We start from the raw sequence: 26,890 nt of genomic DNA on the forward strand, positions 1-26,890 counted from the left end.
TTACAAACATATGTGGTTTCCAGTTTTTACAAGAAAATGCTACTGCTCCAATAAATAAGAGCTTAAACGAACATTATCTGACTGTTCTGTGTCTGAATTTAAACTCGCAGTCCAACCAATGTTTAGTAACATGTTGGATAAATATTCTCAGAGCACTTTAAGCCCCGTTGATAATGATCAGTTTGTCAATGATACCATGCAAGCCCTCAGAGGAACACTTGATGCTGTTGCCCCTCTGAAACTCAAGCTTGTTAGACAAAACAGAGTAGCACCGTGGTTTAACGCTGAAACACGTTCCCTAAAACAAAGAACTCTAGACTGGATTACTGTAACTCTTTACTAATAGCCCTAAAAGTTCTTTAAAAAGTCTTCAGCTTGTCCAGAATGCAGCATCACGATTGTTAGCAGGAACTAGTAGAAGAGAACACATCACTCCGGTGTTAGCTTCTCTCCACTGGCTACCAGTTGAATCCAGGATCAAGTTCAAAATCCTTCTGTTAACCTATAAGGCTCTGAATGGTGTGGCCCCATCCTATATTAGAGATCTCATAGTTCCTTACCAACCAGTCAGAACACTTCGTTCACAAAATGCTGGACTGCTTGTAGTTCCTAGAATTTCTAAAAGTACAGTTGGAGGTAGAACCTTCAGCCATCAAGCCCCTGTTCTATGGAATAAGCTCCCAGCTCATGTCAGAGAGGCCAGCACAGTTTCTACCTTCAAAACTAGCCTTAAAACATTCCTCTTTGGACAGGCGTTCTGCCAGGCTAGCTAGTAATCAGAGAATATTCCCTCTCCTGTGGTCCTTGTGAGGCTAGATTAATAAATTAATATTGATGCGTTTAAATATAAATTTAGATTTTCTATCATGGTTATTATTCAGATCAGCTCTGGGGTTCTGTTCTCTATTCTCATCTACTTCTCCTCTCTTCTATTCTTTATTATTTATTGTATTTAGTTCTCCATGCTTTTGTTGGTGCAGTTCCATTCACATGTTGTTCTTCTTTCCCACTCTCCTCTGGGGAGCGGGAGAGATTTCAGATCCCCGGTGGATCGCCCACGCTCCCACTCTTGGCCGTGGACCACGCCCCCGACACCATCCTGCATCTCTGAGTGAGAGTGATTCCTGCTGGGTCATCTGTCCTCCTGGTCGTGGACTGCACTTCTGCTCCGTCTTGACTATCGACTTCATCATCACTCGTCCCTCAGCTCCATCTGAATGAACTCTACTCATATATGCAGTTTTAGCAGCTAACTTTTCTTTAACAGTTCTGGTATCTCCTCTCCGTCCTGGGATAGGATCTCTCCTTCATGTGGGAATCCCTAAGGTTTCTTCTTTTTTCCTGACTCAGGTTTTTTAGGAGTTTTTCCTTACCGGGAGGGGGGGGTCTAAGGGCAGGTGTAACCTTGTGGACAGCCTTCCCAGAAGAATTAAAGCTGTAATAATTGCCAAAGGAGGACAAATATCATATTGAACTCTATGTGTTAGGATGGGATGGAACTGCAGTTCATATGTGAGTCAAGGCAGGTGAGACGATACTTTTGGTAATACAGTGTACTTTCAGATTCAATGAGGCAGTGGTTTAATTCCATGTCCGTGCTGGACAAGTGCTGACTAGTGGCACAAAGCCGACAGAATTTAGCAATTCTCCACTACAAAAGGACTATTAGTTGCAAAGCCAAATCATCTGTTTGATCATGGCAAAAGGCTCAGAAGACAGACTTTACACAGTCTTTATAAATATAACTGCACCAGAGAAAATAACTTCATGTAAAAACAACATTTTTCACAAAATAATATTAAAACCTTTATCTGTTCTTCAATAAATTTTAACAAAGCAGATCGGAAAAGTTTTTGATGAGTATGGATCAATAACAGACATTCTTCAGCCACGGGGGTGGGGTGAGACGGAAACGAGGGAGGGGCTCTGAATTTGTGGATCCGGTGTGTCTCTGGTCCCTAACCGCCAAGAATAAGAGGGAATACTCTATGTAAAAAATGTATTATTCTTTGAAAGAAGTTTTCAGTAGGTGAGGAAGAATCCAAGTGAAAAGAGGACAAAACTTTTGGTTTGCATCTTGAGCCTGGAAAAGTGCTGGTCTGACACTTCTTGCTGTTAAACCTTTCCGCCAATCAATGGGATGTGATGACAGAAGCTCCGCCCTCACAGGGTCCATTCCATTTTTTTAATGGACCTATATCTAACAGGGGACTAGTAATGGTGCTGTAGGTCCTGCATAACGGGTCCATTTTGTAAGGGAAATGCTCAAAAGTCCATTCTGACCCGGTCCGGTCCGGTCTGGACCGCTCAGTGGAAACAAGGCATTAATGCGACTTCAGCTAATAAATGTATATCTTCCTGAAAAATGTGGTAGCCTTTAAAAAAAATAATATAAGCTTCATTCCAAAGAGTGACAGTAAAAGAAAGCATTGGTTAAAAATATACAAATGTCCTGCATTTGAAACCAGTTACAATTAAGACCCATATTTATTTAACACAAACGAATGAAAGGCAAAGATTCAGAAACTGACTGGACTGGCATCTTCTTCTGCATTGTCCTCTGTGTTTTCCTCCACAGATGGGTTGGTGGTATCAGGGACGGAGGCTGACCCCTTGCCGTTGCAATCACTATGTTCTGGCAGCTGTAAGCGGTTAAGGGAAGGTGGCCTGCAGCTGTTGGTGCTGGCAGTGCGGCACAGGGGGGGCACCTGCTCGGTAAGATACGGATGTAAAGTGCAGGTTATCGTCATCTCAGTTTTCATCAAGGCTTTGGTAAGCCAGTGAGGCAGAATATTTACCTGCAGCAGGGCGTCTGTGGGGAAATCCATGGAGCTCCGAGTCTCCGTGGATTCCATCCTCTGGTGTCGGGACCCTCTCTGCATTTGGGACACAGAGTCTGTCCGGGCCAGCGCTGCATCCTCTTTCTCCGTCATCTCAAAGCCTCCCTCTCCTGCTCCTTCATCATCAGAGCTTGAGCTTCCCTCCCCAGACAGAAGGGACCGTTTCTCACCAGATTGCCTTTTCTGATGCTTGTAAGATGGGCCGCGGCTTAAGCTGCACCAGCTGGATCTACGACTTGTCCAGTCACTTCCAGAGCTACACGGGGGGTGGGGGGAAGCACAGCGGGACCCCGTCTGTACCAAAAATGACATTCTTTTTAATTTGTTCATCTATCATATTGTTGTCCTTAAAAAATATGGCAGTTGAAGCTGTGTTTTGAGTTTCTTTATTATAAAGACAGTCCCCAAAGTAACAACCCCCCACCCCCCTCTCATACAAGCAAAAAACATGTGCCATTGCTGTCCCAGCACTGGTCTTCCACACCTGCAACTGCCACTTCTATTCAGTTGGAATTGATGGCAGTAATGTTGTCACTAACTGGTGATTTGTCGTAGCCGGAAGGGTCCCTAGAAATGCTTCTGTCTCTGCAGGATTCATGGCCAAAGTTAGGATCCCCTCCAACCGGTAACTTGGGCACAGACATGGGGGTGGGAGCAGTGTGGGTGATCAGTGGTGGCGTCAGGCTGGTCTTCATTTCCAAGGGATTATTATCTGGAACTATGAACAATAGAGCAACAGAAGAAATCAGTAGAGAGTAAAATGTTGACTAGATCAAAGACAAATATTTAGACTGTCACTTTTTACAACTAAGTAATGTAGATTACATTTAACAGCAAATGTGTATATTTTTAATCATGTTCCATAGACAAAATCTCACTCTTAATTATTTAATTCATTCATTCATTCATCTTCCTGTCCGCTTCTTCCCTTTCGGGGTCGCGGGGGTGCCGGAGCCTATCCCGGCTACTGAAGGGCGAAGGCGGGGTTCACCCTGGACAGGTCGCCAGCCTGTCTCAGGGCCTCAATCTCACACATTCACTCTCACATTCACACCTAGGGACAATTTAGAGTCACCAATGAACCTATGAAGCATGTTTTTGGACGGTGGGAGGAAGCCGGAGTCCCCGGTGAAAACCCACGCATGCACGGGGACAACATGCAAACTCCACACAGAAAGGTCCCAGCCGGGATTCGAACCGGGGCCTTCTCGCTGTGAGGCAAGAGCGCTAACCAAGCACCAGTCTACATAAAGGATCTTGTGCAGCCGTACGCTCCCAGCAGGTCCCTGAGATCATGTGACCAAGGCTTGTTGGTGGTTAGAAGAACACGGTTAAAAAAAAAAAAGGTGACTGAGCTTTTGCAGCAGTGGCTCCATCTCTCTGGAACTCCTTCCTCTCAGCCTCAGATCTGTTGACTCAGTGTTTTCTTTCAAAAAGCAGCTAAAGACACATCTTTTTAAAATGGCCTTTTCTTAATTCTGTTTTGATTTTCAGTTTTTTTACTCTGTTTTTATACTCTTGTTTGATTCTTTGTTTTACTTGTGTTTTATTGTGAAGCGCTTTGTGATTTTTATCTTGAAAGGTGCTATATAAATAAAGATTATTATTATAATTATTAACCACTGCGCCACCGTGCAGCCCCTCAGTCTTCATACTAAATGAATTACATTCATATTCTTGACTGTGGCAGCCAAAATAATTCATGTGAACAAGTGATGCAAAACAGTGCAATTGCTGTGGAAAATGGTGCCTAAGATGCGTTTTTGGGTAGGGAAAAGCAGGCACCCAGATGTGTTGATTAGCAACATACTTTTCCCATCTTTGGAAGTGCTTTTGTCCTTAAAACACTTGTGAGAAAAATATGCTGACAAACTGAAAATAAGGTTAACAAAAGAAGAAAACCATTAATGAGAAGTTTTAAACAAATTTGGTTCAAAATTAAGTGGGGGAGCAGGTTGGAATAATGTGTACATGTAAGTAAGTAGGTAAGCTTTATTTGCATAGAACTTTTCATGGATAATATCACAAAGTGCTTCACATAGTAAAACAAGAACAATACAAACCAACAAATAAATAAAGTAAAGTACACAACTAAGTAAAAGCTTTCTTTAAAGGAGCGTCTTCAACTGATTCAACCCCAAAGAGAAAAGGGGAGGGCCTTTCAGAGTGTGTCCCTCCCCCAGTTTTATAGCAAGTCTTAAGGACCTTAAGCAGGTTCAGGTTTCAACAATGGAGGGGGTGGCTGGGGGTGTACAGAACCAACATTTGAGAAGTGTAATCAGGGGCCTGTCCATTAAAAGCTCTAAAAGTAAAAAATAAAGTTTTAAAGCCAGTGGAAAGAAGACAAACCAGTGAAAGATGGGCCTTTTGGGCAGTTGCTGTTAAGAGCCTTAGCACCATTTTGAACCAAGAGTACCTGTCGGGAGTCAGAGAGCTGTCTCACCCTCTGGTCTCCAGCGGGAGACATCTCCAAAGTACTGACTGCACTTCATCTACCAGCAGCCTCAGCCCACAGTTCCTGGATGCTGCTCAAGTGACTCTCATTTGACAATCACCCACAGGACAGTTAAACACTGCACAGAGCCCGACTCAGTGTGAAGTATTGTTTTGTGCCGCTCCACCTGGATTTTCTATCTGGACCTGATCTTCTGACTCTGACCCTGCTTCATTCGATTGCCCGCCGCCTGCCCTGACCCACGCCTGGACTCTCTCCTCTCTTCTTGGATGATCCCATGCTCGTGATTGACCTCTGTCTGTCTGACCCTGATTAAGCTTTGTGGACTTTTAGCTGTGCTTGGTTCCTGTGTGAACTAATAAACCTGCTGCAGGTGGAACCACTGGTCTGTTTGTTTATGACTCACCTGCCAAGGGCGACAGATCCTTCTTGCTGCCGTTAACATCCTCCACACTTGGCGTGACAGAGTCCGTTTCTGATCCACTTTTAATAGCATGACCCTTGAATTAATAAAAAAAAAAAAAATCACTAAATGATGGACAAGAACTGAAAATGAAACAGCACAGCAGTCAATGTTAACCTGGTCCTCGACCAATCCGGTTTGGAAATGGTAGTTCTGATCACATGTGGCTGAGCAAAGATTTATATGTCCTGACCTAACCCTCTGTATTTATCTGAGTTTGGGACTGGCACAATGAGATCTTGGCTTGGCCCCCCTTGTGGCTTCATTTGGAAATAAAGGACAACTGAGGAATTTTGGAAAATCGATCAGGAGGATCAGTTCAAAACCACAGTCATGAAGAAGATTGTATGGATAAAAAGGCTTAAAATGGATGACGAAGTTAATAATTATGTTCTGTCAGACATTCAGTTGTCTTCCTGTTTTGATTCAAGTGTCTTCTTTATAAACATGTGACATAAACAAAGACACATCCAAACACAATCTTCTTTATATCAAGTCAGATCTATTCAAATTGGCTGAAGGTGAACCACAGACATGAGTTCACTAAACAAATGTTAACCCTTTTTTAAACCACAAAGAAAAAATCATCTAAAATTCCCTTAACAATCTCTTATGTTTGAAGCTGTTTAGTTGCTTTACCCTCTAACACAGGGGTGCCCAAACTTTTTCGCTCTAAGGACCAAAATCTAAATGTGATCCCGGTCCGCGGGCCAAATACAATATTTTTCATGTCATGAAATAAAAGGAGAAAATAAAGAATATGATTTAATGTAGTTATTTTGAGTCTGTAATTAATAAGGTAACACAAATCAGTAATAATAAAAAGTTATATTTGTCTTTGAAACGTTTCAGTATATTACAACCGTAGAGTTTTGCAAAACCATAGAGAAGTAATGACAAACGGGTAAGGGGTTTGAACTCTTTAACACCTCATCCTCGTAATGCCTGCCTGGACTTTTTTGCTAATTTTGACTATGAAAGGGTCTAAAAATGTAATACAATTGCTTGCGTTTGCTACTTTTCCAAGAAGACACTGAATTTCCAATATGTATCATCACTTTACAATGATTTCTATTTCATTATAGTGTTGGACCAATTCGAACTGTAACAAAAAACACAAAATCGGACGGTGATTTTTAGAATTTTTAGTGAGAAAAGCAGTGCAAAGTACATGAATAACAAATTTTGTTTGTTAAAAGTTTAAATTTGTCCAGTATCAAACTATTTACAACAAAAATGTGTATCTTTCTCTCTAAATATGCAAAAAACAGTGCATAAAATGTAAAATATCTACAGAAGTTTTAGGTCAAACAGGGCAGTTCTGTCCTCTTTGGCTCCTCAAAGGTTTTGGTGATGCTGCCAGTGATGTCACAAGTCCTAAACTTCCAGGGATGTTCTTGGTGCAGATTCTGCAGCATCAGTGGGAAAACATTTCACCTGCTGATGGTTTCCTGTATTTAGAGGTGTTTGGACACCTGGGTTGAACCTCAGTAGATGAGGGTCTCCATCATCAGTTTCTGCATCTTTGTTGATATGGTGAGTAGCTTTGGTCCCTGACAACCTCACCAGAACCTCCAGCATCCTCACGTTTGGTCCTCCAGCATCATCAGCTCCAGCTCATAGCCTCTCACAGGAAACTTGAAGAAAAATAGTTTTATTGTGATATTTGTTTCCTGAACAAACATTAGAATATGCTTATTTTATAAGATAACTTTTAATTTATGAGTACAAAAAATAAGCTAACTTACATTTGAATGAGATTTCTCTCACACAGTTTGTTTTTCAGAGTAAAAACTAGCTAACAACTCCTTGATTCCCTCAGGAAAGAAACGTAGAAATGCAGCTCCACAATCATTACCTTTTCTCGCCAAAAATGACTCCTTCTGTTGCTCCTTTGGTCCTAAAGTCTTCTCTTAACCTCCATGAAGGTTATATTTCCTACGATGGTTGTCTTTCAAACATTTTCTTGTTGTTTTCGCCGTTATAAAAACTCTTTTTGACCGCTCTGCTCTCTGTATCTCTCCACTGCTCTATCTGTCTCACTGGTAAACAAAGCAGCTTTGCACGGGCTTGTGGGTAAAATCCATCCATCCATTTTCCTGACCGCTGTGTCCCTTTCGGGGTCGCGGGGGTGCTGGAGTTTAACCCGGCTACTGAAGGGCGAAGGCGGGGTTCACCCTGGACAGATCTCTAGTCCGTCACAGGACCTCAATCACACATCCATCCACTCTCACATCCACACCTAGGGGCAATTTAGAGTCACCAATGAACCTATGAAGCATGTTTTTGGACGGTGGGAGGAAGCCGGAGTCCCCGGTGAAAACCCACGCATGCACGGGGAGAACATGCAAACTCCACACAGAAAGGTCCCAGCCGGGATTCGAACCGGGGCCTTCTCACTGTGAGGCAAGAGCGCTAACCACTGCACCACCGTGCAGCCCGCTTCTGGGTAAAATGACCATAACAACCCGATATTGAAAAGAAAGCACAAGGTTAGAATTTTTCAAATAGGCCAAACCGTTCAGGAATTACAGTCATTCAAAGAGCTCTTGTCCAAATGTGTTGCGGACAACACGCTCGGCGGCTAAATGCACACGGCTTCCACAGCCACACTTGGTGGGCCAAAAGATAACCTTTGGCGGGCCAAATTGGGCCCACGGGCCCCACAGGCCCCACTTTGGGCACACATGCTCTAACACAAGCTTCCTGCTCCATCCCATTCTAATGCTTCCACCGTCAGACAAATTGATCCATGAACGTCTTTGTTTTCCTGGTCTGATCTGGAATCTGGATCAGAACCGTGCGGCTGGATAGATTTGTTATTCATGATTTTGTTGCACCGCTAATGTTAGGTTGAGGGTGTGAGAGGCTGTAAGCTAGCAGGAGAGAGTGTGTAAACAAAGGGATGATGGGAAATAAGGACTCAGAGGTGAATTTCTAATGAACTCCTACTACTCTGAAGAAACTATGTCCTAGATTTTGATTTAGACTTAAACATCATCCTGATTAAAAAAAAAACTGTAAACACTTTGAATATAGATCAAAAGAGATCAAACCAGAGTGAAACATCAAAAAAGCATCAGCACGAACATATCAGTAATGTCAGTCATGAATAATGAAAAAACAGGCTGTGAAATAAAATAAACTGCATGTTTCATTCATCATTCTGTCAGTAACGAGCATAAAACCTGCAGCATCTCATCTTTGGAAGGACAGAGCCAGGAGGTTAGTCAGTTCCATACCTGTGTGTCTACAGGCAGCTGAATGAGGCTCAGGGTGGCCTGTAAGTCCTCCCGTTTGGAGATTTCCTATTGGATGATGGAAGCAACCAGAGAAGAAGAAACATGCAGGAGCACAGAAAAGAGGTGCAGAGGTGAAGCTTTGCCAGTAAAGGAAAGTTACAGTAGTTCAAATACCATAAATCTTACATGTGTATGGACTGCTATTGACTTTAATATAAACCTGATGACTTAAAGGTTGCATATTGTTACAAGTTCTTTTGTTTTTCAGACTTCAATAGATGAACAAAGATCCTCAATGTCCATGTGTACGTCATTATCATACATCATACTTGGTTTCTTCTACTTTATGTATTTAAAATACAATGTCTGTTCCTCCTACTAGCATTGATTGACAAATTCATCACTTTGCTGGTTTTAAGATTGATATTCAATAGTTCACTGTCCTTTTTTTATCCCCACAAACAAACGTGGTGTTTTTTATGTATTTAAGGCTAGTAAACAGATGGTGCTGGATACATCTTTTTGATGATTTGCTCCATGTAATGTTGGAACATCAATTTGAAGTTGTCTTAAAGACTATCCGGCTATTAAAATGTAGGGATCCTCTGAGACTGCTGAACACATAGAGCTCACTACATTACAAGCCCATTTCCTGAACAGACGTGATTCTAATAAATATTTACCTGCCTAACATCCATAAACATACAATAGAATTTGACTTTATTACTGGAAGAAGTCAAACTACAAGTAAAATGAAATTGCTTTGAAAGCTGAAAAAACGGCGGGGGATGGGGGGTGGGGGGGCACATGTGAAGGACAGGCAAGACAGTGGTGACTAAAAACAAACATCTTTACTCTGCACTTGAAGGGAGGCAAGTGGAGATGAAGGAAAAAGAACCTCACTAGTACCAAAAAGAACCATGTTTGATAAGGTACACATGGATTGGGGGGGGGTCAGTGGCACTGCCGATTCAACGCCTCGAGCAGCTGCTTTCACAGTCCTATGAGCGTTAGACAAAACAAAGCCGGAAGCATCCCAGAATGCTCTTACTTCTGCAACTACTGTTACCAATCAGGAGTGAGCTTGTTGGAAGGCCACACCCCTCCCACTGAAAGAGGTTTAGGAGAATCTCAGTCAAACATTTTGAACATTCGAGGTGGGGGCCAGTGGGCTCCACCTGCTTTTATTGAGGCATCTGATTGGTCAGTTTATAACTTAAACAGCTTGAACTTCAGAAAAATATTTTTTAAAAAAATTATCAAGAAATGTTAAACATAATCAGATCCAGAATGTCAGCAGAATGACTGATAACAGCTGTTTGCTTCTACATAGAAGTCCATGGGATTCTGGCTTCTTGGAGCCAGCAGGTAATTCTGTTTGTTAAAGCCAGGGGGCGGGGCTACCCAGTCCAGTTCTCTCAAGCTGTCAGCAACTGACAGATATAAATCCTTCACTGTCAGTTATCATTAGTCCAGTCATTCTGTCACAGACAACGACCTCCACTGACCCCATGCATCACTGTGCAACCACACAAGTATTGCCAGCCTAGAAAAGTCTGCTTTCCCGTCCCTTAGCATAGAAAAACGTTGGTTATTGAATTCAATTGTTACAAATATTGTCAGAGTGAGACAGATGAACAAAACAAGACGTTGCAGGAGTTGAATATGCCCGACTCAACGATAGGAGTGAGACGAGAAAAAAACTGCTTTCTAATGATATCAACATGTTGATGTTTTGCTCTAATACACTGGGCAATGCAGCTGCTCATTACCTTGGACACATTCCCCTATATTTCTGAATCACAGGTTTGATTGGTAGAAATGTCTGCAAACTCATCTGTAAACGAATCTGTTTTTTAGAGGGAAAACACAGGATGACTTTGAAAGGAAGGAGAGGATAAGGTGAAGAGTTCATTAAAATCTGAGATCAGTGACGGGTGGGTAAAAGGGTTCTAAGCCTCAGCGTTGTGAGTGACCCTACACCCAGCTCTGTCCAGTCATTCCAGAGTCTGTCACCTAGCAACAAAGATCCAAGAGATGTCTGTGGACTAAATATAAACGTCGTGTTTGTCGAGAGCCGAAGGTTTATTTTTTTTTTTTTTTTTTTGGGGGGGGGGGGTCCGTGAACTGTTGCTTTACAATTTTCTTCTAATATAACTTTCATATTTTGTACAGGTAAGAATATTTTTACAGTGATCCTCTGCTTATTTCCATTTATTATTTGCTGTTTCACATATTTGTCGATTTTTTTCAGTCACGAGTCTTCCAGTAAAACTCTGGTTTTAAAGGTGTACCGCGGGAGCAGAGATGAAGACACCCACCCCCCTTGCATGGAGAGATGTAATCAACTGCCTCAAAAATAGCCAAAAAATATCCTGATTTGCTGAAGAAGATAATCACGAAGGATAACTATCATCCAAAGCAATGAAATAGTAAATGCTAGTCTGAAGGTGAAGGTCAGCAATCATTTAGCTTAGAGATGTTAATTATTAAAACATGGTGGTGTAAAAGTTGTTTAAAATGTGCTGATCAAAGAATAGACTGGTTTAAAGTTTATTTGGGAACTATTTTACCCCATGAAGTCATCAAAACAAATGACAGCGTCATTCATAGAATAAGTCTAATAAAGAGTTTTTTTATTAGACACTAAACAACAAACCTGTTCTAGAGAACTTCCTAAAGCTTTTCTGGATTCGATTGTTTACTGGCCAATGGATTTTTGGATAAAATAAGGGGAAAGGACTCCTCTCAGTCAGACAAATGTTACAAGTGCATTGTGGGATTTATAGCGGCGCCACTAACACGCCAGCTCTGATAACGATCAAATATTATCACGCTGGCCAGAGATGTCCCATTACGGCTTTGTCCAGCAGGCAATGATTTTGATATTAACATGTTGTTGTTAAAACAGATGACAGAAACACGGAACCTGGTTAAAAACCTCCCAAAAACAGAAAACCATCTGTCAACATCTGCATGGTTACTATTGCCTCTTCCTGAAAGATTTCAGCACTTTGAATGAAAATGTGCTTCTGCCATTCATTAAGTTTAGAATATTATACTTTTAGCACTCTTGTGAAGGGAGAAATATAGAAAATCTTGGTTCAAATCTGGTTCAAAATCTTAATTGTAAACCAAATGAGTTTAAATGACCAAAATACTGATTTGAGATGAGATTTTTTAAATAATTTTACTCCTCAGTTAAGAAATATGGCAGATTTAAACAATTACTGAACATGTTTAATGCATTCTGAATGTTTTTATCATTAATTTAGTAACAAAACAAAGTCATATGTCTCTATCACATTACAGTAACATGTTGCCTTAGAAACCATGTTACAAAGTAAACATGCATGAATGAAAACGATGGTTGATGTCATGAAATTAATTGGAAAATAAAATCAATTTAGAGCTCTGAAACGTATAAGTATGTGTCAATACCGGTAGTTAAAGTTTGTTACTAAGTATAAGGTAACAAATTTTCTTTCTTCCAAATAAATAATACAATATTAACCAGCAGAACTTTATGCTGACATGTACTATCTTTTTATTTCAGACGTTTTCTGCAAAAAGTGAAGATGAAGACATGGAGGAGCACAGGACGGATGCTGGCTGACGAGCAGTCTAATCTAACTCTATAATGATATTCTGTACTTTCTGACTCTGGCAGATGAATGAAGAGATAATGAGGCTAGGAGCAGAAAGAGAGGGAGGTGAAGAAGCAGCAAGAGAGATGATGATGGAGGAGCAATGACCAGATGTTCAAAAAAGGTTTAAGCCTTTAACACTGAAGCTTTAGCGCCTGAGTTCACGTTCTTGAACCACCCTAAGTCTTCAACCATTTACACAAATAAAGGAATTCCAATGGATCCTGAAGCTGAGAAAAGCAGGTTTGCTCTAATATGCAAGACGTTACAGCAGTAAAGTGTTTATGCAATTCACTAATACCAACTCATTCTGACAGAAATAAACATTTTACTACTATAAATTGTTGCATATCAGTACATAGCTGCTTTTCTCCACTTCAGAATCTACTGGAATGATGTGTTAACAGTTGAAGAGTTACAGCCCTTCAAAGAGCATGTGATGTCCTGTCACCAGCATCAGTTTAAGTATGAGAGAATAAATAAACTCATCTATTTCATCTGAAAAAAAAAGTGTTTTTCAAACAAACTTTAAAAAAAACATAAAATGAAGAGTGGGGCAGGCTGAACCAAAAGTATCTTTGGGAGAAATCAAAGTTAGTCATTCAAAAAGGTGTTTTACTAGAAGCAAATACCTCTGTCTGGAATCCCTCCACCAAGATGGCCACCAGCAGGTTGAAGAGAACATAGTTTCCAAAGGTCATGAGTGCAATGAAGTAAAGAGCAGCCAGAGGAGAGGTGGAGGCCATGCCATTGTAGAGCACCTTGTTCCAGTCTTCTTGGGTTAAGATCTGTTTAAGCAGCAGAGAAAGAAAACTACATCAGCTGTTTATGATTCCCATCATCTTCGAGGCCTTTTAGGTGTTTATTATTTTTCTGGGAAAAACAATAAAAATGTTGGAGAATTGTACAAAAAGAGTGAGATCAGTTTGATTACTCAAACCTGTAAAAAACATCAATTCAGAATGCATTCAATCATTTAATGAGAAAGTGTGATCGGATAGATGTGGGAAAGGGAGTTACTGTTCAAATCAGCAATGGATGTAAATCAATCACTGCTAAATGAAAATGACAGAAGTCAGTCCTACTGTCAGCTGTTCAGTCCCCCGTTACTTTTTAATGGAGACATAAAAACATGTCATGTCCAAAGTCTTTAAGGGAATTCCGAAGTGAGTGTCATGATCAGGATGGAGGATGATGGTTCCAAAAGTTCTAAACTGGTGCAGTGATGAGTCCTCTGGGACTGTGAGGAACTCCAAAAAAGTCTGGAAGACATTTCTGAAAACTGAAACTGCTGTAAATGAGAACCAATGTTATCTCTCAGTCTAAAGATTGAGTTGGGATCCATTCACTGCGGTATTGTGAGAACTTTCATAAATTTGTATAAAGCAACAAGACTAAAAAAACAGAGAAACTTTGAAACATCTTCTGGAATTTTAAAGAAAGTTTTGGTTTGACACTGAAAATGAAAACTGAGACCATCAGATCTACCTCCAGCTTTGGGGCCTGGGGGGCAAAAACAGAACATCTTTTACACCCTAGTGATGTCTTTTGAAACAGTTTAAGCTCAGTTCCAGTATAAAAACGGTTTAGTTCATCTTCCTGATGTCTAACCTTCAGCTTTAGAGCTTTTCTTTAGATAAACATTTTTCCGTCATGTGTCCCTTCCTAACAAATGAAAACTTTTGTGTTTTCCCTTCAGTAACTCATCAGCTCTTTTCGCCATTCATGAGTTGCAGTAGTTGTGTTAAAGTTTCTTTGAAGTTCCTCTGGGCTATCAACAGACCAACTTTTTAATGTAGAGACATCCCTTTATGGGTTTAGTAAAGAAGTGTGAGGGTTGTTAATCTGTTTAATCTGTCAGGTTCTGAGTCGTCCTCCATGTTAGTCATTTCATGTTCATGTTAATGATAATCCACCACTGTTTTCATTTCTGATGTTTGTTGTCAGACTTTAAAAGCTTTTCAGTTTGTCATTTGTTTGTCATTAGTTTGTCATCTTGTTTCTTTGTGGTTTTGTTATGTTGAAGCTTTTGTATTCAATGTCAGAAAGAGCGGCATCGCAGGTCGTTCGAACCTGCTGCAGTGAGACTGTACAACCAGAACTGCTCCCAGTGACCCAGCTGCTCATTTGTTGTGATGTTGATGCGCTCAGTCACTTTATTTTACACTCTACTCCAATATCACTTTAAAAATACGATGTGCAATTTCTGTTACATCACTTATATCCACAGTGAAATGTATTTCCTCTTCTTTAGTTTCCTTTTGTCTCTGCATTATAACTTTGTTTTCTTTGTAGATATGTAAATTGTCTAATTTTTCTAATTATTTATTGCCTGACCTTTTCTATCTGTAATGCTGACATAACACTGGAATTTCCACACTGTGGGATGAATAATGGACTATCTCTTATCTTTTCTTATCTTTAATCCTAGTCATACTGGGTCCTCCACCATCTGTTCTGGCAAGAGTCTGCATTATGAGAAGTAAAACTGGAGTTTAAACTTCTTCTCATAAAGTTTCAGAAAAGTCCGACTTGGAGAAACTGAGGTAACGACATGTTGTTTCTGTAGAAAATAAATCTATTACAGATGGCGTTGACTGGCCTCATGCCAGCTTCGCAGTTGAAAGCAGAACACAAAGTTTGTCTTCTTAAGAAAGAAGTTTTACAGTTTCTTACCTGGAAAACTGTAACTATAGCCCACAGAAGAGAATCAAAGTTCTTTCTGTCTGGAAGTGTATCTCCATCCCTCTCTGATCCAAACTTACAACCAAACAGATGCATTCCCAGGATACTGAAAAAAAAGAAGCGGGGGGTTAGAAGGTAAATAAAGACATTTTTTTGTTTGTTTGTTTTCTCATTAGTGGCTTTCACAGAATTATTCTGTTGGCTCACATACACACGTTAGATGATAAAATGCAAATGAAAATATGAAATCCATGTTCTACATTAGTTTAGTTTCCCATTTTCAGCTCTTGAGAACAAACTGTTAGCGGCTGCATTTGCAAACAGATGAACAACTGTTAGCATTGACAAACCAAGTGTGGGCATAACAACTAAAGCCCTTCATGTAATCTGTTGGTCACTTTTCCAATATGTTATTGTACCAGCAGGCCTTATTGTGATGGACTGGACCTGACTGGATTATAATGATCCGACATGTTTGGAATGACTTGGATCAGGATAAGGTCAGGATAATGACACTTGCTTATTATGTGGTACCTTAGGTCAACCTTTAATGCAAAAGCAGTGAATGCTGTATGAATACATAAAAGCTCTTTATTACACAGAAAGTAACAAAGTAACTACAGAGAAGATCTAACGCTTTATAGATGAAACTGAATCATGTGACTTATTCCAATCAATATGTAATAAACTGGGATGTTTGACAACAGAATCATAAAACTGATGCAAATGTTGCTTTTCTTAAACTAAAGTATTTAATTTGAAAGTCAGAGAATGTTAGTCATACCAAAAAAATGGTAATATGTAGTCAGAGTCCACCCATTTTTGACTCCTTTAGTTCTTTGAATATTTTCCAAACAATTTCACAAACAAAATACTTTTTTCTGAGCTTTCTGAGACTTTCATGATGAAATCGGTCTCCATAGAAACCTATAGTCTGGACTCTCATGTTGACATGATTCAATATTTTATCTGTAATCTGAGTCTGATGTTGAATGTCAGAATTCTGAGCCAAATTATTGAGCAGCAGCAACTCCCCAAAAGTCTTTTTTTACCCTCCTCCTCCGCACGTATCCTACCTGAAGATGAAGATGAAGAGCATGAGCAGCATGCAGAAGGTAGCCACATTGTCCATGGTCTTCATTAGCACCACTAGCTGCCTCTGCAGAGCTGGCATGAAACGGACCAGCTTCAGCACCCGCATCAGTCGGAAGGTCCTCAGCACGGACAGACCCCCCCCTTGCTGGCCAATGATCTCCCAGACACTGTTGGGAACCAGCATGAAAATTCATCACATGAACACCCAGACAGGCAGCACAGGAACATTTAGCTGGACGATCTAGAGACAAATGCATAAGATTGTAGCATGCTACGATGCCTTCTGACTTGTTTTCACTTCTCAAAGGATGATAAAATTAAAAAGAAAACTGTGAGTCCACTATAATCAGGAATATATTCCAAGACTCAGACCTACCAAGGCCATAAATTACCTCTGTGAAGATTTTATTGAGACATTTGAGAATCTGGCCTCTCTTGGATGCTAAGAGGCCCAAATGAGGCCTTGAGCCCAAAAGGTCTGTGACCTCTTAAGCCCTGTTTCTTGATAAGGTAACCACTGGACAACTCCTATGAGGGATTTATGGAAACAGAGATTTATCCTAAAAAGGTCTTCAAAGAATCTTTCTGTCCCACTCACTGAAGGATCGACTGCAGACCTCTTTGGAACGTAAGGTTTATGATTTTACGACCCCGTGGACCAAAGGAGGACCCAGGAACTCAGCTCAGAACAAGCTGAGATGAACCTTTGAATTTACAATTCTTTTATTCACAAATAAAGATTCTAAACATCTGTTCGTTATTTGTGGTGTTGAATGTGAATAACATGAAAATGACTGAACTTTATTCACAGATTTCAAAAGGAAGCAGACAAAACTTCCACTATAATCTCTGTTGTTTATTAATATGTGATTTGTATCTGAATATGAGTTTAGACAACATTTAATCATGTATTGATAAACTGCATGTTAAGAGTTAATGATATGGAATACAATTCATGCTTTGATTTAATCCTCTTTATTTGACAATTAAGAAACATTAGAATTACATGTAGTTGATCTTTTTCTATGAGAAATCTCTTCATAGTTGATTGTTTATTCATTAAGAGTTTGAATGTTGATTTTTAAACTTTGTTTAAGCTAAACTCATTCTGATTTAAACTTTATGCAAACTTGTTTTATCACAAAAGTATTTCATGATTGTTTGGTTTTCACATCACTTTACTTTCACCATGAGATACACTGATGATCCCACATCTTTGAATGCTCAGAACATTTAAGAGAAATAACTTTTATTTTTCTTAGATAGTTTAAACAGTTTAGATAGAAACATGAAACTGTTAGATCCACTGGAGACGTGTGCCTGCAGCCATTGGCTGAAATCAAGGCCTCCTCTGAGGTCAAAAGGTCATGCGCACTCTCAGTTCAGAGCAGTGCAGTTGGAGTTTGGGTTTTGAGCAGAGAACAGCTCTAGGAAGGAGAGGGAAACTTCTTCCAATCTTTTTTGGTCTTGTTTTTTATTTCAACTTACCCCACGTAACTAAGTTTGTGCCAAGACCGTTTTTATTTTACTTTATCTTTTTGGTAACTGTCGTGCATCTTTTCTTTTAACTCTTTTGAAGCTCATCACCATTTGTGCTTCTTATTTTTGAAACTGATTGAACGATCCGCTTTGAGACTAAACTCCAGTGAACTTTAAATCAAGCACGCTTTTTCGACGACCATCCACTCTTTTGGCTGTTCAAACCCAGATGACCACCAGAACTTCATCCGGTCGTAAGCTCCAGAAGAGTCTTCGACCGTCCTCCTACACCCTGAGCCAAAGCTGCTGCTGCTTTCTTCATCTCATCTGCCTCAGGAGAAACACCTTTGTCTGGTGAGCTTTGTCTGAAAGTCCAGTCCAAGTCCAGCTTCGAGCCACCGTGGTGAGGAGACCCTCTCAGCCAAACTGTTGCGGTTTGATGTGGTCATAACAGCCAATTTGATTTATCCAGACTAGAGTCTTGAACAGTTTAACGTCATTGTTTTCTTTAGATTACAATTTTTCTCTTAAACCGTTCTGAGACATTACTTTGCTCATCCACCGACTTTCTCACACATTCATACACACACACACGCACTACATTGATTTTCTTTGTTTATTTTGTATATATTTTATGCTTATCTCTTAATAAATATCAAAAAGGCAGTCGTTGTCCATCTTGTTCTTTCTTTGTGATACGGTCCCTTCAGATGAGAATTTACTTCCTGAAGTGTTGAGATTGATTTTGAAGATTACTCTTTAATCAATTTTAAAGCTAAAATTGATAAATTTTCATCATTGAGTAATTTTTCCTTCCTTACGGAAGGTGAATTTGACCCTTTCACGCTACAAGATTATCCTGTGGATCTCATTGGTTGTCTATTTGCCCGTGACCCCCTGGTCTGGGTGGGGCTAGAAAGCCTCAAATAGTTGACCGAAGAACTGCGTAAAATCACAATATTTTTTTTATTTATTTATCGCTGAAACTTTTTGAACACTGCAAGCAACAAACATGTTTTTCTTTTTTAGAGGGGAGTGCATGCCAGACTCCCCAGAAAGAGCCCCCAAATCAGGCTGGCATAGATAAATGAGCTACGAGTCAAAAGTAGTGCCAGCTGAAAATATTCAGTGTACAGAGTCTAAAAATGTTATTTTCAGACAAATTAGCTTCTGGAATATCTGCACCAGACATCTCCACATTGAGCTCCTGTCCTAATTGGTAAATGATGTGTACTTATATAGTTATAGTATAGGGGTTTTCTTCCTTTGTTCAAGGCCCACAGTGCTGTACTGTCACTGTTCCATTCACCCACAAACACATTTACACACTGATGGTGCCAACCTATAACCACCAGGAACAATGTGGGGTTCAGTGTCTAGCCCAAGAGCACTTCTGTTGAAGAACCAACAGCATCTTGGACCAGCAAGATGGAAACCAAACCTATGAGGTCGACTGCTCTCCCGCTGGACCAATTGACAAGCCGAGATAATTAAGGTACAAACTGGTATCAGTTTGAAATGGTGAGGTATGAATATCTTACACATTCTCCATATATAGACACTCTGGTGGACCTCTCTGGTCCTGGATCCCTCTGGTCTCACCCAGTTGTACTCCTGATAGAACAGTCAGTTGGAGGTAGGCTAAAAGCTGTTTCATTTTTTTTAAATAAAGAAAACCATCTTAGCAAACTGAGCTTTATGGTCTTCAATGTAACCTTGATTGCAGCTGGCTCCAATTTCAGCTTTCCTAGTTAAGGTCAAAGGTCCAGCTAATGCTAGCGGACTGGCGATGTTGATGATGTCATTGAACCAAAGTCACATCCGAAATATTAGACACTTTTTTTCATCACCCTCCGTTTGGAGCGAGCATGGAGGGATGAACGAAGGGAAGGGCTAAGGGAGAGGGAGAAGGGGAGTATTCACATCGGGCCTTAATGTTATTATACAAATCTAATGTGCAAAACTTTTAATTTCTTTAGCAGCATTTAAGAGTTCTCTGCTGCTTTTGTCCAGTAGAATTTTCCTTTGTAGTGTTTCCTACTTTCAAGAAGAACTCCATCTTTCAGGTGTTCCATTGACCTAGTTGGATGTTTCTTTGAAGTTTTATCTTTTGTTTGCCTGTACTCCCCTGTTTGCCTCACAGGTGTTAACATTTTACAAGTTCTTGTTATAAATAAGAACTTGTTCTAAATCTGTTGTGCCTATAAATAATGGCTGAAGTTACTTTTCAGACTACTTCAGTCAAATGTTTAGTGTTTTGGGAGATTATAAAGAAAGCTTCAGGTGAGTGCGTACCTGATGACCACAATAATGCCATCAAATATGTTGTAGGGGTTCTTGATGTACCCAAAGGGTCCATAAACCAGAACCTTCAGCAGCATCTCCAGAGAAAACAGGCTGGTGAATACGATGTTACTGATCTCCAGAGCGTTGGTCAGTTCTTCAGGCTGGAGGAGACAGAGAAGAGTCGGACTCTCAATACATGATGCTGCATCGGAACAAGAACATATTCTACATCTCTCAAACACATTAAGACACTGAAACATTTTATTTATTTAGTTTAGATAACTGGAGCTTTTTTCCTTAAAAAATAGCAGGAAAAAGACCAAAGAAAATAACTGCCACCACTACCACTTTCAGCATGTCAGGGAAGAAAATGTAGAAGAAGAGGTCATGTTTTATCTGAAACTTACTGCAGTGTTGATTTGTATTGTCTTTTTTTTCTTAAATTTTTATTTAACAAACAGTACAACAAACCAACAAAAAAATATGTTTTTATGTTAACACAGGTGGTGGTTATAATGAGGAATTGTTCTCAATCCACCTAACAGGACAAATAAAAGCTCAACAAATACAAATGAAGTTTCTTCATTTAGAATGTGTGACAGTTTGGAACAAATCCCACTAAAGCCTAACTTTACTAAAGCTCCTTCAGTAATTGCTTTAAACAAAAGTTAAAGTAATTTTGGTGATTTTCTGGCAAACTTAACTCCCTTTCAACCGATTACAAAAATGATCAGAAGGATGTGAAGCAACACAAATGCTTCATTTCCTGCTGGGGAGATGATGATGGTCTGCATCTTTACAGGTTTGAAAATCATTACTGTCAGGAATACTTTCACGGTTTCCTTATTGCAGACATTCTTTGATCTTGTAAACCAGAGCCAAAATACAAAACACAGTTTAGGCTGTAGGACTAACAGGATAAACATTTACTGAACAAACTAAAACTACATTTTGAAAACTTAATAATAATAATTAATAATAATAAATCATCAAAGATAAAACCAAATAACATTTCACTTGAGATCTCTCCAAAAATATTTGGTGTTTTCCTAATTTAATGCAACATATACAGTAAAAAGCTCCTAAAGATGTGCAGCTGATTTACTGCTTTCATAGCCGTCTTTATGTCAGATATTAAAGAAAGCACAAACGTAAAATAGATGTTCTATGGAAAATAAAGACATGTAATAAAAATGTCTACAATGTAGAAATAGTTGATTAAAAAAATGACATTATAAGCATAGCACTGAGTAAACTAAAGACCCGGTCGATTAAGGATTGTGTAATCGAGGCTGCACTCTGTGATGTTTCACTAGCACTGTAATTGTAAAGGAAAGATGTAAAAAATACAGCAATTTTGAGGCTAAAAATGATTAAAAGTCCTTCATTTAAATGACATCCACAGGACAGATTACTGGACACATGTTCACTGTATTAATGGTTCCTCACAATGGCGAGGACAGTTCACAGGTGAGTCTATGGCTCACTTGTCTCCCCTGACGTCACGTCTCTGCTCAGAGGAGCCACCGAACCCAAATTATGTCCAAAGATATTTCATCCACAAATTTAGAATCTAAACCACTCAGTCTGGTAAAAAGGCAGCTGACGTGCTGCATGACGGGATCTGTAATAAAATTGTGACCAGTGTGACATATTAACAATAAAAAGAATAGCAAAGGATCTCGCAGACTGGATATAATTACTCATCGGCTGGATGTGGCCTTGACTTTGACACAGATGACATAAAGGATGGTAACATGTTTTCTAAGCCTGATCTCCGAAGCTCCTATAGTTTGGATTCAAGACTCTGATAAGTGATAGACAACTTAAACACTAAAAGACAGAACCTTCCAGACTCATTAATGCTCCTGCAGTGATCCGCTTCTCCTCATAAAGTTTATGTGGCCAAATTCAGCAAATTCCACTTTTCTGTTATCACAGAATATAAAACCTGTTGAAGTATATCTGCTGAGTCAATAATGACCAGTTTAGCTGCAGAATTGTTTAGTCTAATTGCTCAGCTCACAAATGAAACTTATTATTTTAAAACATCATCTCAACTGCAGTTGGTTAAAAATATAACTAAACTCTCTCACCAACAGCTGCATTATACATGTGTTAATGATCCAGGAGAACAAATGAATGTGTTTGAGGTGAGACATGGACTGGAAACATCGGACCCTGGAACTGGACACCCCCACCTGTTTCATATATAGATAGATAGATAGATAGATAGATAGATAGATAGATAGATAGATAGATAGATAGATAGATAGATAGATAGACAGATAGATAGATATAGATAGATATATAAATTAAACTTTCATTATTATGAATGTTTCTCTCACAAAGGAACTGAAAGGAAACACATTTGTGTGCAACAAACTGCACATGAGTGCAGGTTTGCACCTTTTTTCTCATCTCAGCTGATGAATGACCAGAGGGGGATGCTAACTATCACTGAGGGATAAATGAATCCAGTGTGAGCGGAAAGATGCTCTTCATGTCCTATTTGCTTCCTTCAAAGGTGATGAAGGAGAGGGTCATTTGGTGATTAATCAGCATGAAACTCCTTTAGATGAAATATTTGTTTGATGCAGCACAGCTAACCCTACTGTAGGCAGAAGCCCTCTGTAGTCATTCATTAGATTCACAGGTGTCCACTTTGTTATGGAAAGAGAAACCCCATCCTGACTAGCAAAGCTTTCCTTTATGTGCCCGCATATCAGGGATTTGGTTTATTTCAAGTAATCATTTCATAAAAATTATATATATATATATATATATATATATATATATATACCGGTATGAAGAAGGCTCATCAGCGGCTGTACTTCCTGAGGAGGCTGAGGAAGTTCGGCATGTCATCAAAGATCCTTAGCAACTTCTACAGCTGTGTTGTTGAGTCCATCCTAACTAGCCTCATAACAGTAACGGCAGCTCTACCGTCACGGACCGCAAACGCCGGCAGAGAGTGGTGAAGGCTGCGTCCAAGATCACCAGGACTCCTCTGCCCTCACTGCAGAGCATCTACAAGCGCAGGGTCCTGAGGAGAGCTGCTTCCATCATCGGAGACCCCACCCACCCCCAACGAGATCTGTTCACTCTCCTTCCCTCAGGCCGGAGGTACAGGAGTGTGAAATGCAGGACCAGCAGACTCAGGAACTCTTTCTTTCCCTCTGCCATCAGACTCCTTAACAGCTGACAGGAGTCTGCAACAGCAGACTGCACCTTTACACACCTGGATTATTTATCGTATATATATCATTACTGGACTATTCATCATTATTAATGCACCTTAATAACAACTGCACATGTACCCCACTATCCAGTTCTGTCAGTCTCCTTTGCACAATAATATCCGCTGTAAATTTGCACAACTGATTTGTAAATATCTTAGTCACTTACATATGCATAGTTTGTTTATTTCTTATATATACCTTGTTTTCAGTCATCCTGTAAATATCCAAAAAACTTTATATTTTTTATCTTTATGGCATTCAGAGTGAGCTGCAAAGTAAGAATTTCATTGTACAGGGAAACCCGTTTCTTTACTGTACATATGACAATAAACCCTTTGAATCTTGAATCTTGAATCTGATATATATGTGGGTGTTTACCCGTGAGCGGATTAAAAAGTGAAAAAGAAGAAAGAAACAGACAAATGTAAATGATCCCATTAAAGATCATTGATACATTTATACAGTATTTTCATGAGACATTAAACCTATTAACTGTTAAAATTGGTAACTAGAATTTGGTTAATTGCTTAAAAAGGAGGATGTACATTCATATAGTCCACTCTAAGTTTATTTTTAATTTTTGAATGAAAGGGGAATGGTCCAAAGTTTATTGTTTCCGTTAAATGTTTTATTCTTTGACATGGTTACCATGATCTCTGGAGTTATTCATACTTTACCAGTCAATCTGTGACTGTAAAGTAGTGGTTGGTGAGAGTGTTTCCAGACAGCACAGGATGGTGGTGTGTAGAATGACTCTGGTGGTGAAGAAGATGAAGAAAGAGAGGGCAAAGGCAGAGAAGAGGACAAACTGGTGGAAGCTGAAAAAAGAAGATTGTTGCATGACTTTTAAGAAACAGTTGAAACAGGCTCTGGGTGGTCAGGAGGTACTCCCAGATGACTGGATAACTACAGCTAATGTGATCAGGGAGACAGGTAGGAGTGTACTTGGTGTGTCATCAGGAAAGAGAGTTGATAAGGAGACTTGGTGGTGGAATGAGGAGGTGCAGGAGTGTATACGGAGTAAGAGACTAGCTAAGAAGAAGTGGGACACTGAGAGGACTGAGGAGAGTAGACAGGAGTACAGGGAGATGCAGCGTAAGGTGAAAGTAGAGGTGTCAAAGGCCAAACAAAGAGCTTATGATGACTTGTACGCTAGGTTGGGTAGTAAGGAGGGAGAGACTGACCTGTACAGACTAGCAAGGCAGAGAGATCGAGATGGGAAGGACATGCAGCAGGTTAGGGTGATCAAGGATAGGAATGGTAATGTGGTGACAGGTGTCAGTGGTGTAATGGAAAGATGGAAAGAATACTTTGAAGAGTTGATGAGCATTAACACATTCGCTCATTAACACATTCGCTCATTAACACATTCACTCATTAACACATTCGCTCATTAACACATTCACTCATTTACACATTCGCTCATTAACACATTCACTCATTAACACATTCACTCATTAACACATTCACTCATTAACACATTCACACATTCACTCATTCACACATTCACTCATTCACTCATTAACACATTCATTCATTAACACATTCACTCATTCACACATTCACTCATTCACACATTCACTCCTTCATACATTCACTCATTAACACATTCACACATTCACTCATTCACACATTCACTCATTAACACATTCACTCATTAACACATTCACTCATTAACACATTCACTCATTAACACATTCACACATTAACACATTCAGTCAGTCACACATTCACTCATTCACTCATTAACACATTCACACATTAACACATTCAGTCAGTCACACATTAACACATTCACTCATTCACACATTCACTCATTAACACATTCACTCATTAACACATTCACTCATTAACACATTCACTCATTAACACATTCACACATTAACACATTCAGTCAGTCACACATTCACTCATTCACACATTCACTCATTCACTCATTAACACATTCACTCCTTCATACATTCACACATTCACTCATTCACACATTCACTCACTCAAAATATTTCCTCACTGAGGCCCATTTATTAAACAAAACACTAATAACATCTTTGAACTCAAGATATTTCTATACATAAAAGAACTCAGAATGCCCAGATAAACAAAGAGCTTTAAGACATTACATCTTAAAAAGTGGGGAAATGTATATTTTAAAAAGGGAGAATAGCAGGAGATGTTAGAATGTACATCAGTACTTTCATTCTTTCTCCACCTACATCCACTGCACATGCGCAGACCGATACTTCATATTGTTCAGTTTGGGGGAGAACCCATAAATCTGTGTTACTTCTTTAATGTTGTGTTTGTTTTGCTGTTTGTTGTCGTTTTTGTGACTTTAAGTTACATTTAATTGTAGCTTAATGCAGATAATCTAATGCTACACTTGTAAACTTAGCTCTGGACTTTTAGGTGAGCTCCTTCACTTCTGGGACTCATAGTCTTAAATCGTTCCATAACTCTGCACCAGATCCGTACCGACACACAGCCTCTCTGTCTGCGGTGAACGTTTCATAATCCGCTCTTCGAACCGGACGTCGTGATCACAGCGCGGAATATGAATGAAGCCTTGGACGAGCGGTTCATTTCCAGTCTAAACTCATTATCTGTCCGTCCTCGCGGCGTTTGGTTCGAAGAGAGCAGATTATGAAACCTTCACTATGCAGACAGAAGCGCCGTAGACACGGATCTGCTGCAGATCTTCTGGTTCATCTCCAAACAGCGCAGTAACGACCAAACTCAGTCACAACATGCTTCATCTTCAGGTGATCTTTTATCGCCATCGTGCTCTCATGGAACACAAGTTCTGTCTTGTAGAAATTAAATTTGACACTTATTCCTCTTTTATTTTTCTTATGTTTCCCACACTTTCCAGGAACATTAGCGTGTTGTTATGATACCCAGAACTTCCTGTGACATCACTGCTGACCGGATTAGCACCACTGCGTATGTGTGACAAAAAGAATGGCAGACCTGCCATTAGAAAGCGTACAGTGTAGTTCTGAGATCAAACAAGGAAAAAAACAAACAAAAAGGGATGCTTCAACGACCAAATTATTTGTCGATCATTTTAATAGCCGATGAGTCGTCGATTAGTCGACTAATCGTGGCAGCCCTGGAACCAACAATGTTCCGATCAGAGGTTTGACCGCCCTGTTCCTGCACCATGGCCACCCCTGATGGCTGCAAAGTTGGTATACAATCTTCTACTGTCAAACTGACTTTCTTCCTTCTGGATTAACAGAATTTGTGAATGTTGTAATATTTTTAGCTCACGTTAACTGAGGAAGAAAAAAAACACAGTTCTAAGTGTCAAACTCATCAATGGGGTTAGGGTTAAATGGGGCTAATTTAAATGTAGAGACTATTTTGGGCAACAAGTGTGTGTGTAAATATAGAGTGTGTGTGTAGACAGGCCCCGCCCATTCTAGTTTATCACTTAGTCCTGGTTGTTTTATGATG

General features: G+C 39.8%; 1 protein-coding gene across 8 annotated transcripts in view; it reads right to left on the reverse strand.

The window, feature by feature from the left end:
• The window catches only part of cacna1g (calcium channel, voltage-dependent, T type, alpha 1G subunit), a 192,285-nt gene that overhangs the window by 56,275 nt on the left and 109,120 nt on the right, over positions 1 to 26,890 (reverse strand). For 6 of the 8 annotated variants that reach the window (XM_036217044.1, XM_036217041.1, XM_036217042.1 and 3 more), the window contains exons 11-19: positions 20,202 to 20,353; positions 16,409 to 16,594; positions 15,324 to 15,438; positions 13,280 to 13,435; positions 9,001 to 9,066; positions 5,702 to 5,795; positions 3,380 to 3,558; positions 2,799 to 3,134; positions 2,532 to 2,708 (exon numbers count right to left, since the gene is read on the reverse strand). In XM_036217044.1, coding sequence (XP_036072937.1) covers positions 2,532 to 2,708; positions 2,799 to 3,134; positions 3,380 to 3,558; positions 5,702 to 5,795; positions 9,001 to 9,066; positions 13,280 to 13,435; positions 15,324 to 15,438; positions 16,409 to 16,594; positions 20,202 to 20,353 — 1,461 coding nt within the window. The remainder of the gene's footprint in view (positions 1 to 2,531; positions 2,709 to 2,798; positions 3,135 to 3,379; positions 3,559 to 5,701; positions 5,796 to 9,000; positions 9,067 to 13,279; positions 13,436 to 15,323; positions 15,439 to 16,408; positions 16,595 to 20,201; positions 20,354 to 26,890) is intronic. The other 2 variants (XM_036217045.1, XM_036217043.1) reach the window with 1 other exon arrangement.

Source organism: Oryzias melastigma, linkage group LG19 (genome assembly GCF_002922805.2).
Source record: "Oryzias melastigma strain HK-1 linkage group LG19, ASM292280v2, whole genome shotgun sequence".
Taxonomy (NCBI): Eukaryota; Metazoa; Chordata; class Actinopteri; order Beloniformes; family Adrianichthyidae; genus Oryzias; species Oryzias melastigma.